At 45.6% G+C, this 13,688-nt stretch overlaps 1 protein-coding gene across 1 annotated transcript; it reads right to left on the minus strand.

Moving 5' to 3' along the window:
* Positions 1–724: 724 nt before the first annotated feature.
* On the minus strand, positions 725–8,450 carry LOC109761291 (MACPF domain-containing protein At1g14780). The gene is made up of 7 exons (XM_020320088.3): positions 7,958–8,450; positions 3,099–3,337; positions 2,571–2,772; positions 2,405–2,485; positions 2,143–2,326; positions 1,833–1,999; positions 725–1,680 (listed from the first exon to the last, which is right to left on the minus strand). Exons 1-7 carry the CDS (start codon positions 8,192–8,194, stop codon positions 940–942), a joined length of 1,851 nt encoding a protein of 616 aa, XP_020175677.1. The 5' UTR covers positions 8,195–8,450; the 3' UTR covers positions 725–939.
* Between the last annotated feature and the right edge of the window lie 5,238 nt (positions 8,451–13,688).

Here is a 13,688-nt window from a genome sequence, read left to right on the forward strand (position 1 = left end):
ATTCTTTCCCATTTTATTTTAGTTACAATTTATTTTAGTTTTAGTAAAAATTATCACTAACACCTAAATTGGTACTTTTAAATAAACTACTGCCACATTAATTCTTACCCCAACTAAAATAGTTTAATATTTTATAAAATTCAAAAGGCATTTATTTTATTATTTAACCTACAGTTTTAATTATTTTGAACACTTAATCATTTTATTAAATTTAGGTTTCTTCACCACTATTACCCAGGATTTATTTAACACATTTACAACATTTTAGTTTCACTTTTGAAAACTTTAACCGTTCGACTTGATCTTAAATTTGAATTTGGATCGGTTCTAAACTAGCACGAGATTAGCAACAGTAATTGTGGTGACGTGGCATCATTACCAGAGGGTTACTGTAGCTTGATTACCCGGACGTCACACCAGGGTGAGGGAATCGTGGCTGCTCGAGGGCACTTTGGAGGCCTCGCTAGCTAGTGCGTGAGGGAATCGTGGTTGCTCGAGGGCACTCTGGAGGCCTCGCTAGCTAGTGCGTGCGGGCAGTTCGTGGATTCTTTTTCATAGATTTTTTTCATTCAATTTTCTAGCATGGGAGGGGACTACCTAGATGCAGCATGTGGTTTTTGTTGGTTTGCTTCGAGGAGGGTGGGACGAAAATAAACCGGTGTTGGTGGGACAAAATTTAACCGCAAAGACTATCAACTGAGACATTAAGAATAGAGATCTTAGCTGCTATAACTACACAAATCTATTGACTACAAGAATTGAGAATTTGCAATACAAGGCTCTTACGTTTACTGTTTGTGTCCTCTATACATTTTCCCCACGCCACCAAAAAAAAAACTGTAACAATCTCTTATCCTAACGTTGCTCCAAAATCCTGCCATCGATTCCATGATAGGCTCATGATACTGCATGGAGTACAAAGATCAACAATCACCTGTCCTATTTACAGTGGTAGCTCATGATACTTCCATGCGGTTGTTCTGTATCATCATAGTTGAGCAGGGCAAACTTCACATGCAATCCAATTTTGCCAGCTTCCTTCACAAGCTTCGCAGCTGTCACCAGCCAATGCCCAGGTACATCATGCGCCCCCTTCACCACCTCCGACATGTCAACAAACTTCAGGAGCTTCCTCGACTGAAGCGGAACAGGTGGACCATCAGGGTAAACACCTGAGTTCAGCTGCGCCGGCTCATGCTTCTGGGCAGGCTGTGCGTTGCGATGCATGAAAGGAGAGCTTAGAGTTGTGCTTATTGTTGTAAAAAAGCTTCCCTTTTGAGATGCTGCTGGTGCTCGGGTCCACTCAGATTTATGTATGGTGCACTTTGGGATATGTGTGTAGAGGAGCCTCAGATGGAGCACCTTCCTTGCCCAGGTTCCCTTTGTGAAGAGCTGGGCACCAGTGACGATGAAAACTCCACCAGAAACTCTCTTACTCCACTCGGGGTTGTACTTCACAACAGATGTAGAAATGCATGAGTAACTATTCCATTGGATAGCCTCAATGTACCCTGGGTCTGTATCTTCCGACTCACGCCACTCAGACATCGAAGATGCCATCGAGTCTCCAAGCATGCTTGGGACACTAGAGAGGTGCTGGACATGGATGGCCAACTGATTGCACTTCCTACCCTCAAGATATAACCGAAGACCGACTACAGGTTTCTGGGCGCTAGATACCTAGAACAATAAATACAATTGTTAATTAATAGATGGAAGCTCGGCTTTGTTGGAAAGTAGTAGTAGTACTTCAATCTAATCTTTCTCAGCAGATAACTGGGAATTAAGACTCTACCTAAATGAACCAACTATGGAAATAAACAATCTGGTACCTGAGAAGTGTTAACTCGAAGTTTGGGGCCAAGGAATCTGAACTGCAAGGAAGGGTAAGAGCCTTTTCTCTTCTGGGGCCCAAGGACAAGCACATTGAACACAGGTGCCCATTGCAGAGGCACTTGAAACTCCAAGAAATGTTGTAAGTCGTCAAGATCGGGTTTATCTGAGAGGTAAGTCAACTTTATAAGAATTAACTTAACCAAATATCATGCTTGAGCTAGACAATCCATTAAAGTTAACACTGTTGAGAGTTTGCTTGGCAAAATGCAACAAGAGTATAAGAAGAAAAATGCCTCCAGGACTTACAGCGAAGATATAAATTGATGGCATGGCTGAGGTAACCACTACCAGGAATGCCAGTAAGAAGAGAGGTAATGGGAACAAATTTGAACATTATAGCGTCAGGATTCTTCGGAACTGTTGGTAACCACTTGGAGTGACTGGGTATACGTACATCTCCACCCCTTTTCGAACATGTAATTGTCAGGCCCTATTTGGACAAAAAGCTATGTTTAAGCATACAGAGAACTTTAGAGCCGATTGGCACAGTAAGGTAGGAAAAACTTACATCTTTGGTTGATGATTCTGAGTAACTGGAAAGATGTAGGTTATTAGGCTGCTGCACTATCCTGACAAAAACATCAGGCACCTATAATGATATGACTCAAGTTAGCTAAATTTCAAGCAATATACAGAAACATGGGCTCACCGGCTCAGGGTAGGAGTATGTATACCTTGCTCTTGCCATCCTTGGTCTTACGATGTATGGGGGAGAGATTTTTCCCATCGGAGAATAGAAAATCGCCAAGATCTTCCAGATGTAACTTTAGTTCAGCAGATGAAATAGTTGAAGAATGACTTTGTTTAACACATATGACATCCTGACCTCCAACTGCCATTTCAACAATTATGTGTGTCCCATAAGTTCTGATAAACCTGAGAAAAATCAAAAGATGAGAAATTAGATCATGTATCTTTTCTAGTTTGATATTTATTTGGGTACATGTAAGGTGCCGTCTGGGTGAGGTAGGTGATGTTTTTCATGAATTTCCAGTCAGATGAATATATCTAGTTAATTGATGGAAAATAAGTTATTTTGATATTTATTTGGGTACATGTAAGGTATCGTATGGGTGAAGTAGGTGATCTGGTTCATAGAATTTCCAGTGAGATGAATATGTATAGTTAATTGATGGAAAATTAAGTTAATTAGACAATATAAAACAGAGTTATGGGACTGAGTTAACAGTGTGTTTTATTACCAAGATAATGCTACAGGATCCCACTTGGATGGAACAGCCTTTTTGACCTCATCGCAAAGAACCAACGGAGAAGCTTTTAGGTTCAAGTTGAACAACGAAATGAAATAGCCGTCAAAAGCAAGATACTTAATCTCTTTGGCATCTGTCAACCAAGCTCCCATTAAATCAAAAAGTGCATTGAAATAGCCTGAAGGAACTTTCCCTTGGACTGAGGATTTCTGATTAAGTAATTCCGACATCTGTCAAGAAAACCAGAATGTGATTAACTACAAAATGATCCAGTTTCCAGAAGAGAGCAATAGCTGCATTCATCATGGTCATACAAGTCACTGCAGTTTTTGTCCAAGGCATATCAATAACTGATATGGCTCTAGTTTAAATCAAAAAGGGTAAGAAGAAAAAATATTTGTTGGAGAACCAAGAATTTCAGATTTTTGCCCACAGGGGTAAAAAGGAAAATTAGATCTTCACCAACATATGAATCATTATTTTTCTCGATAAACAGCATATTAACTCTAGTTAAGTTTTGTTGGTGCTAGAGTAGAGAAGTCGGCAGCTGCTTTTTGGCTCCAGTAATGAAAATGGATTTTATAGACGGATGCTTAGTTTGTTGGCACTCTTTTTCTCTTCCCATGAGTACAATTTCGTGGGGAATAGAAAATTGGCGTTCTACATCTTCCTCAGAGTTCCATTCCGAATGAAATTTTTTGGGCAAACTGCTCCTATCTGATGCACGATTATGCATGTATGCTCCTAATAGGCTGAGAGGATCGCATGGGCCTAAGCAGCAGGAGCACGCGCGTGGTGGGAGGAGAATGTGGAGAGCGAGGAATCATGTGAATTTATTGGCGCATCCAGTGTAAGCTCAGGGGCAAAATCATCTAGCAACACCCTTTGCCGGCGCTCCTTCGTATCCATGTTTCATCTTACGCGCAAAACAAAAAACAAACGGAGGGAGTATTAATCAGTAACTAAGTAGTTCTATGTGGGCAGGGATCTGAGCTCCTGCTGCCCTCTAAACAAGATTATTTCTTGCATATATAAACTCTTTCCCTTCATGAAAAAGCAACGCTCCTGCCATCTTGGTAATAAAAATCCAACTGATCCAACTGGACAAACAGTGGTAACCTGTACACAACAGACATACGAATAAAAGTATTCCAAGATGGTAAAACCATTGTTGGTGGGAAAGATAAGATGTGGGTGAAGGAACAAAAAAAACTGAAATTCCGCCACTTCTTAAGACTGATTGGACGGCTTAAGCAGCATACTTATGGCGGTTCCAGAGAAAATATCTTCGTGACACAAACAAAATGGTAATATGAAGCAACCAGGAACATAACATGCCCTCACTCCAAGCAAGCTAACCTTCACATTTTTTTACAAAAACTTAGTGGGTACCAGTTCGTCTAACCGCTTCTCTTTTAATGTTAGAGCTGTCTTTCTTTGATGGTAATGTCCTTTCACCCCCTTGCTTCGAAATTCGGTTCTCACCCCCAGGCTCAATCCCTTGTTACCCCTTTCACCCAAAATCAACTCTTCTCTCGATTCGGTGGACGTCAAGTCTAGCCCAGGCCTGGATGGGTTTGGTCCAGCGTTCAACAAATCCAATTGGGACCTTGTCAAACATGATCAGCTTCATGTCATGTCCGACCTCTTTTCACACCAGGCAGATCTTAAACGTATTAAAAGCTTTTATAACTCTTATTCCTAATAAACAGGGAGCCATTCACTCTGACAACTTCAGGCCGGTGTCTCCACAAAATTGAACTATGAAACTAGGTTCCAAATGCTTAGCTAATCATGTTCAACCGTTCACTATGCAACAGGTCCACCAAGACCAAACGGCTTTTGTTAAGGGTAGAAGCATTTCGGAAAAATTTATCTATGCCACGGATACTATCCAATCATGTCATAGTCGGAAAGCTGTCGATTTGGTGTCTTGGCATGCTCTGATCGAGGTTCTAAAGGCTAAAGGTTTCCCGAAGCGTTGGTGCCGCTGGAACTCAAACCTAAACTCCTCGAGTCAATCTGTGGTTTTACTTAATGGTAAACCAGGCCCCTGGATCAAGTATCGTCGTGGCCTTCGCCAGGGCGACCCTCTATCTCCCTTTATTTCTATTATTGTCGCCGACGTACTCCAAAGGGTGCCTCTTGAAGCTAGCTCTTATAATCTTCTCTCACACCCACTGGATGATTCTCTCACATGCCCAGTCATTCAATTCGCAGATGACACACTTATTATCGTCAAGGCGTGCCAGGAGTCCGATACCTCAAATCTATCCTACTTGCATTCTCCAAAGTAACCGGTCTCTATATTAACTTTGACAAGAGTAGCTTTGTTCCTATACAGGTTTATATCTTTGGCGTCTACTTTGGGCGGCTCGGTTTCACCTTTTCCTCAAACTTACTTGGGGTTGCCTCTGTCAACCTCCAAACCCGGCCTTCTACCCTTTGATCTACACGGAAGATAAACGGCTGACAGGTTGGCATAGAAGACTTCTCTCGATTGATCGTAGGGTGATTCTTCTGCGTGCGGCTCTTAGGGCAGTACCTACACATGCGATGTCAGCGCTTCTCCTTCCTATCAACACTATTCAAGCTTTTGACAAGCTTTTTCTGGACAGGTCAGGACCACGTTAATGGTGGGCAATGCAAGGTTTCTTGGGACACGATGTGTCCGTTCGCAAAAGGTGGTCTAGGGTTCAAATTCCTTCATACTCATAATATTTGCCTCCTCTTTAAAAAACTTGCTAAAACTGACTGGCCTGGTTCTTCTACTTCAGAGGTTCGGTTCACTTCTATGAACAGTTGGACCAACTCCAGAAAACTTGGGGACTCAAATCACCTAGACACTGTTGTCTGGAAAGATATTTCTCATGGTCTGAGCTTCTTTCGCCAGGTAACTAAAGTCATAATTGGCAATGGCAGGGCTACCTCATTCTGGCTTGACCTTTGGATCTTGGGAGACACTCCCACTCCACGCTTCTCAATGTTGTTTTCTCACTATAAGAGGCTCAATGATTCTGTCACTAGAGTGCTCAGCTCCTCTTTGTTGATCCTCTGCTTACAACCTAAGATCTCCTCCACTGCCAAGATGGGCTTACCTTGTTGCGCTCGATGGCCACCATAATCTTGAATTCACGGGTGGAAGACACCCGCATAGGAAGACCAGATGGGAAGCCTCTCTCCACGAGATTGGCATATGCCGCAGCCTTTGCAAACAGGCCAATTGACTCATGGGCCATGGCGGTTTGGAAGAACTATGCACCTAATAAATGCACCATATTCCTTTCGCTGGCATTCAAAAACAGGTTATTTACAAATGAGCGCAGGTTTTGACGTGGAATTGCTCATTTGGATTGCTGCCCTTTTTTGTCTATCTCCAGAAACAACTGCACATATGTTAGTACAATGTGAGCTTCTTCAATCTCTAGGGGCAACCCTAATTTTATGTACAGATGATCCTGACAATACAAGAGATTTGGGGCGACAACTGCGAAAACAAGGTCCATTTGACTGTCGCCATTGTTGTCCTTCAAAATATTTGGAAACGGTGAAATGCAATGGTCTTTCGCCAAGAATTGGAAGGGCTTCATGTCATAGACTAGGAGATGCACAGATGCTATGGTCTAATCGCTGCGAGAAGGAGAGGATTTTTAATAATTATGGACTGGAGCATTATGTTGTACCATCTTGTGCAAAGATTTTCTGTTCTCCTTCCTCTTTACCTGATGTATCTTTATCCCGCTACATACAGTGCTTTTTATTAAGGGAATGCTCACAATCCGCCGACTGCTTACACTCACGCGTCGGCTGGCTCACGCGTGCAACACGCGTCATGTGGGCCCCGCACCTGTACCTCTCCTTCCTTATCTCCTTTCCTCTTCCGAAACGAGCGATTTCCCCATCCCCCTCACAGTCTCCCTCCCCATCCAGCGCTGCTCCTCGCAATTGAGACATGGCACTGCGGCCCTAACGAACTGGACAAGCAGACGGGCTTGCTGCTGCAACGCCATGGGCTCGCCACGAACTGCGCGCAGGCGACGCTGCTGCGTGAAGGGGCGACAGCCACCATGGCTGCGGGGGTGACGGCGAGGTGCAGCAAGGTACCGGGGGCACTGCTGCTGCGGGCTCCCCATGCTTCGAAGGGTCCAAATCTCCACATGATTCAGCAATGGTGACACGCTTCTGCAACGCCGGCAAAGTTGCATGGCGACAACCATGACATCTGTGATGTTGCGGTGGCATAGTGCAACATGGACGATGCTGTGCAGCGGCAAATGCAACGGTGGTGACATTGTGATAACTGCAATAGGGACAATGCTGCGCAGTGCCGAATGCAACGGCCGCGACACTGCGACAGCCGACAGGTTGACGGTGCGGCAACGGCAGCAAGGACCGCAACAGAGGGGATGTTGCGATGGTGACAACCACAATAGCGGGGATATTGCGATGGCGATCACAACAGCAGGGATGTTGCGATGACGCGGGGGCTGCCTTGATGTTCTCCAGCTGATCCAAACGGCCACATGTGGCAGATCCGACGGCGCTAGCCCACTGATTTCCGCCTAATGTGTAGCCCTGGCCTTTTACTAACGATGAAGGGTTCAGGCAGGCCGGGCGCCGTAGTTCGTCAAAAGAAAAAGGCACGATTGGTCAACCTCCGATCGTTGAAAGCATATTTCGCGAGGACAAAACCCACACGATCCAACAATACGAGAAGAGAAGAAGCATGTGGCCACAACGCCTAATCCACGGAATTCCCTAACTGATGCACGGCACGGCACGGCAACATGCAGAAAGCTGGAACTGAGGAAAGCCAACAGAGACGGATGGCGACATGCGCGGGGGCGCACCTGGTTGAACTCGAGAACGTCGGAACGGAAGCGGATGCGGTCGCCCTTGTCGATGCCGACGTCGCGCGGTATCCCGCGCAGCACCGCGCCGCCCCCGCCCGGGACGGGGACGTCCCTCGCCCCGGCCTCGTTGAGGTCCACGAGCCGCCGCCGGAGCTTCGCGAAGCGCAGGCGGAAGTCGGACGTGAGGTCGAAGCCCGCGCCCAGTGCGCGCGCCACCTCCTCCCCCAATTCCATCCTCTCCTCCCCTTTCCTTCCACTCCGACGCACGTGCACGATGGTCCCTCGCCGCAGCAGCAGACCCCGGCCGCGACGGAGCCTCCTACCCTTGTGGTGATGATGATTCTACTGAAGAAGGCGAAGAAGAAGAAGAAGAACTGGTAGGAAGGTTTGAGGGAGGGAAGGTAAGTCCAATGCTAGAGGAGGATTCACACCGGGGGTTGGGGGTGGCGACATCAGAGTCTGGTCAGAGGCGGCCGCCCCGGTCGTCGGGTGGTTGGGGAAAGGGGTCCCTTCGGGTGGTTGGGGAAAAGGGTCCCTTCGGACGTGCGAGGAGAATTCACAACCAACGTACGGAAAAGATAACGCCCACATGTGTGCGCGTTAGCCAACTCAACCACACGCCTTCATCGCCGTTTAACAGTTTCTGCACGAATCTTGGCACGTTTTGACTGATTTTGTGTGCCACGTAGGACAAGTCGCGTGTGTGGTGTGTGAGAGTGTTCGCCCACACGCCGGTTGCCTCCCGCGGTCAACGGTTGCCACTCGGAGGCGTGCGGTGGAACTGGTCTGCGCCCGCACGCCACGCCCGAACCGCGGTTGCTGTCAACCACGTCGCGCACTTCGCCCCTCCACCCCTCACGGTTCCATTTACTCTCCACTTCATTACTCACCCAACCCACCCCGCAGTTCATTCGATTGGAAGAGAAGGCGAGAGGAGAAGGCGACAGCGGAGGCGGAAGAGTCGCAGCATTCGCGCCCGTCGGTGGGACTCGCCGGACCGGAGCGTATTCGCCGGAGTGCCTACAGAGTGAAGGTAATGCTCCTTCCCACGGTCACGTTCCTTCCTTGCATTTCTCCCCTCTTCTCTGTGGTCAATGTTCCGCTCGAGATTTATCAAAATTCAGGCAGATTCGCGATGCTCCGGCATTTCTGTCGGCGGCGGAGTCCTGTGCTGGTCGTTTTCGGTGGCATTGCACAATTTGGCCGCCGCCGCCGCGGCTGTCATGCCGGTGTGGCTCGGCCTGCCTGCAGCCACATCCTGGTTCTGCCTTGGGATTGAGCCGGCGTTTTTCTATCCATTAGTTATGTATTTGTCTCGAAATGCTATTTGCGATGAGTGTAGGAAGTTTTTTGTTGACGAATTTCAGGTTATGATAGTTGCCAATGAACCCTAGATCTAGGTAGTTGTATTTGAAAAAGCAGTATGAAGGTAGACATGATAGTTTCAGTAACTATCTGCACTGGATGGCAACTAATTCCCTGATCAACTGTGTCAGTTGCCACAAATTTGTTTTCCATGTGGCAACTTTTTTTGTGCACACACTATGGCTGTTGCCATGCTGTAGGCATGATAAAGTGTAGTAAATAGGTAGTCATGGCAGTTTCAGCAACGATGTGCACTGGATGGCAACTAATTTCCTGATCAAATGTGTAAGTTGCCACACATTATGATTTCCATGCGGCAAGTATTTCTGTTAACACACTAAGGCTGTTGCCATGATATAGGCAGGATAATATGGCAAATTCACTGTACAATAGACTCAATTTTGTGTTTTTGCCATGCTGACTTGTGATATCTGAACATATTTGACCGTACTACATGGCAACTCATTTTTAATATGAGGTCAGTGTGTGAGTTGCCACATTACAGGTTGTTCAGTAGATGTTTTCCACACTTTTTGAATTGTCTTGTATTTTACCATGGCATTTTCAACCCAGTACATTTGCCTTTGAATATATGACAACTATGTGCACTGGAGGACAACTAATTTCCTGATCAAATGTGTCAGTTGCCACAAGTATGATTTTCATGTGGCAAGTATTTCTGTTAACACACTATGGCTGTTGCCATGATGTAGGTAGGATAATGTGGCAAATTCACTGTACCATATACTCAATTTTGTGTTTTGCCATGCAAACTTGTGATATCTGAACATATTTGGCCGTACTACATGGCAACTCATTTTTAATATGAGGTCAGTGTGTGAGTTGCCACATTACAGGTTGTTCAGTAGATGTTTTCAACAATTTCTGAATTGTCTTGCATTTTAACATATGGCAATTTCAACCTAGTACATTTGCCTTTGAATATATGACAACTCATTTTTTGTATGAGGACAAAGTGTGAGTTGCCACATTATATGTTTGTGCAGCCGAAGATTTGTGCCTTTCTTTTCGTACTATCTTGTGCTAACATGGCAACTTCAGCATTTTGTTTCAAGTGCCTTATGATCTGTACTTTTTTCAAATGAAGCCAATGTGTTTTGTTGCCACATTTATTGTTGGACAATCATAGGGGGGTGTGGGTGTTCATACGATATTGCCTAAACTTTTTGCCACTTTCAATTGAGCCCATGTGGCAAGTACATTCTGTTAGGTGGCAACTGCTTACTTCATACTTTCATTTTCACCCTGACATTTTTCTTTGTTCTTACCTCAGCAGAATGGCTCGCGGCGATCATCTAGACGATGATGATGATTTCATGGAGTTACTGCGGCAGAATCGCGCAACTAGACGGACAACAGACGGCGATGAGGTAACTGTCCACCCCCCCAGCCCCCTTCCCCCATATGTTTTTGAATGTCATGTTGAGTTTGCAATCGTCTGATAGGGTCTAAACCTTCATGATAGTGAAACATGGCAACAAATGATCATTTCTCTGTTTTGCAGAAGAAGAAACGTAATCGCAATAGGGCTTCACAGGAACGCCTGACTATATTGACCGAGGGATTCACCGACGACCAGAAGGGAGCTGCTGCTGAGTTGGGGATGCAGGCTCTGATGGATGTTCGGTGCAAGAATCTAGTGAACCCTGTATGCGATTGGCTCGGTGAGATTTATGAGCCCGCCTCCAGGGAATTTGTGATTCCGGGACGTGGAAGACTGCCGTTAGACGAGGAATCTGTGTTCTGCATGTTGGGTGTGCCCTGCGGAGAGATCAAAGTCCCGTATGAGGTCAATAATACGATTGAGGAAACGTTGTTTGCCCATTTGTTTCCTGGGATGACATCCATGCCAAACACGACCGTGCTGGCAAATTCGTTGGAGGGCATGAAAACCCATGGCGAAGTCTTTAAGATGAAGCTACTCATGTACCTAATCTCATCTGTTTTTGCGCTGACCACATCTCTTCGCCCAAGCAACAAATGCTTCCCCATCCTGGTGAATGATGTATCTCTACTCCTTCATTTTTTCCTTCAATCTTTTGACTCCTATGTCATCTGTAAGCTAGTCATTGCCAGTTTTTTGATGTTTTCCCATTTTGATTTCTGATGCAGCAACTTCTTGTCTTGAAATTTGTGTCGTGCAGGCAAAACTGAAAGAAGTGAAGAACATGAATTGGTGTAAGTTCATTGCGGACTTCCTGCATGATGCATTCTTAAACAAGATGTACCAGAAGGGTTGTCGACTCCATTTAATGGTATTTTTGTACTACTCTTTTGCAAACACTCCTAGCTCCTTAAGCATGCATGGCAACCATGATGGTGACATTGTGGCAACTACCATCATAACAAGATGGCAACTGCCAACATAACTAGAATGGCAACTGCCAACATAACTAGATGTCAACTGCCAACATAACTAGATGGCAACTGCCAACACATATAGATGGAAACTAACAGAAATACATGGCAACTCTTTCCTTCTTCATGCCCTCCAACTTGATGATTGAAGGAACATACGTTAGCTTCTTTTTTGCAAAATACCATGATGGCAACTGATATTTTTTCTTTTTTAAATTGTTGTACATCAGCTCATGTACGTCGATCGTCTTGATCTGTCCACTGTGGACTTTACTGGGATAGGAGGCCCGCCGCCTCCACACAAGTTTGTTGTTTCTGCGTGGACTTACGATGCTGTCAAGGTTGTGCTTGCCGTGGACAAGATAACTGATACGAAATACGGGAAACTGCAGGTTAGTTCTGGCTTCTTTCTTTGCACGACATTCTTTTAATTTTGACGTTGCATAACATATGAAAAAATCCCCATACGGCAACCGTCTGTGGCTAACAAGAGATGACTACCTTGTTAGCCATGGCTGTCTGCGCATGGTATCCATGTCTGACGCCACATGGCAACTCTGCCATCCATTTTGAAACTTCTATCCTCTTCCTCTTTTTTATTTTTATTTTTGCAATACATGAACTGTTAGTTAGTGTTCATTGTTTTTTCTCTTTACATGCTAGATGTTTTTTTTTGGTTTTTTCCAGCTGATGGCCAAGCATGCTATAGACTACAGCGTGTTTGGTGGGCCTCAAAACTTTGGAAAGTGGATGGACGTGCACTCAGCTCTGTCTTGTCCTGTTGAGGTAATCAAGGATATATATATCTATGGTTGTGTTTGGTTTATTTTGATCTTGTGCACGTGACTTTACTACGGTTGGTTACTGTTGCTTCTTGTTTCGTGCACAAGCGAGGGCACCTGTTAAGCATCTAATTGGGCAGTTTGCATCCGGAATGACCAGCTTGCTCGGGAAGTTGGTTGAGGGTTGGATGTCCCTTAATGGCTCTGACAGCGACGCGGTTGCGAGGCATTTCACTCCTTTTGTTGCAGAACGGACACATCGGCCAACTGGTTGTCGTGGTCGGTACAACTACAACAGCTCGCAGGAGCTTCCGGACACACAAGATGAACTAGATGGAGATGCTGCTCTCGACAAGGACGATGACGATGACATGGAGAACGTGCATCATGACACCGACGATGATGAACATGTTGAAGTTCGTGCAGGTGGTAAGAAGGGCAAGGGTGCACCAGATGTCCCCTCACCGGAGAAAGTCAAAGAACATACAGTTGCGAGAGGCAAGGGGATGTCGCCCTCAAAGAGGGGGAGGGATCCAGAGGATGTTGGGCAGGGCTCTCCTGTCAAGAGACCTAGGACCGACCCCTTAGCTGCTAGGAGGAGGTTCGACTTCTATTTTAGTGTTTTGTTTTGTCTCTCCTTTCAAACAGACTGACCCCTTTTTCAATTTGTTTTTGCTAAGCGTGGCAACGATTTTCGTGTCTGACACTTGGCACCTTTTTTGCCTGTTTCTTATATGTGCAGTGAGGCGACAGCTGGTGGACGAGCAGTTACGAAGAAACAAGCACCAACGCCCACCCGTGTTTCTGCTCGATTGAACAAGGGTGCCCCTATTGCTGGTGACACGCCTTCCACTAGGTCATCTCCTCGTACGTCGACGTCCAACACCGGTGATCCTGCCGTGTTGCCAGATTTGAGGAAGACAGTCAAGAAGTAGGTTATCCCTGTTCTTTTTCATCGCCATATTGCTATATTTTTGCTTTTCAATGCAGTTGTTCAGCTTGCTACATGGGCTTCTACCATGAGTCCCACATTTGCAACTGCTGTTTCTCCCATGCTCTATTTCTTTTTACTACATGGCAACTCCTGCTTGTTTTGCATAGCAACTGCTAACTAGTCAAGATGGCAACTCTTATTCCACCTACATGGCAACTACCAGCTTTTCCATTTGTTTGTGCACTCATCCACACCTAGTTTTGAAATG

The sequence above is a fragment of the Aegilops tauschii genome, chromosome 6, assembly GCF_002575655.3.
Source record: "Aegilops tauschii subsp. strangulata cultivar AL8/78 chromosome 6, Aet v6.0, whole genome shotgun sequence".
Lineage (NCBI taxonomy): Eukaryota > Viridiplantae > Streptophyta > Magnoliopsida > Poales > Poaceae > Aegilops > Aegilops tauschii.

What these genes read in the sequence shown, in the direction of transcription:
- LOC109761291 (XM_020320088.3), bottom strand. Translation starts at nt 8,194, where the DNA reads ATGGAATTGGGGGAGGAGGTGGCGCGCGCACTGGGCGCGGGCTTCGAC. An exon ending in ACGTTCTCGAGTTCAACCAG is followed by an intron (nt 3,338 to 7,957) that starts GTGCGCCCCCGC and finishes TTTTCTTGACAG; the next exon opens with ATGTCGGAATTACTTAATCA. An exon ending in GATCCTGTAGCATTATCTTG is followed by an intron (nt 2,773 to 3,098) that starts GTAATAAAACAC and finishes GATTTTTCTCAG; the next exon opens with GTTTATCAGAACTTATGGGA.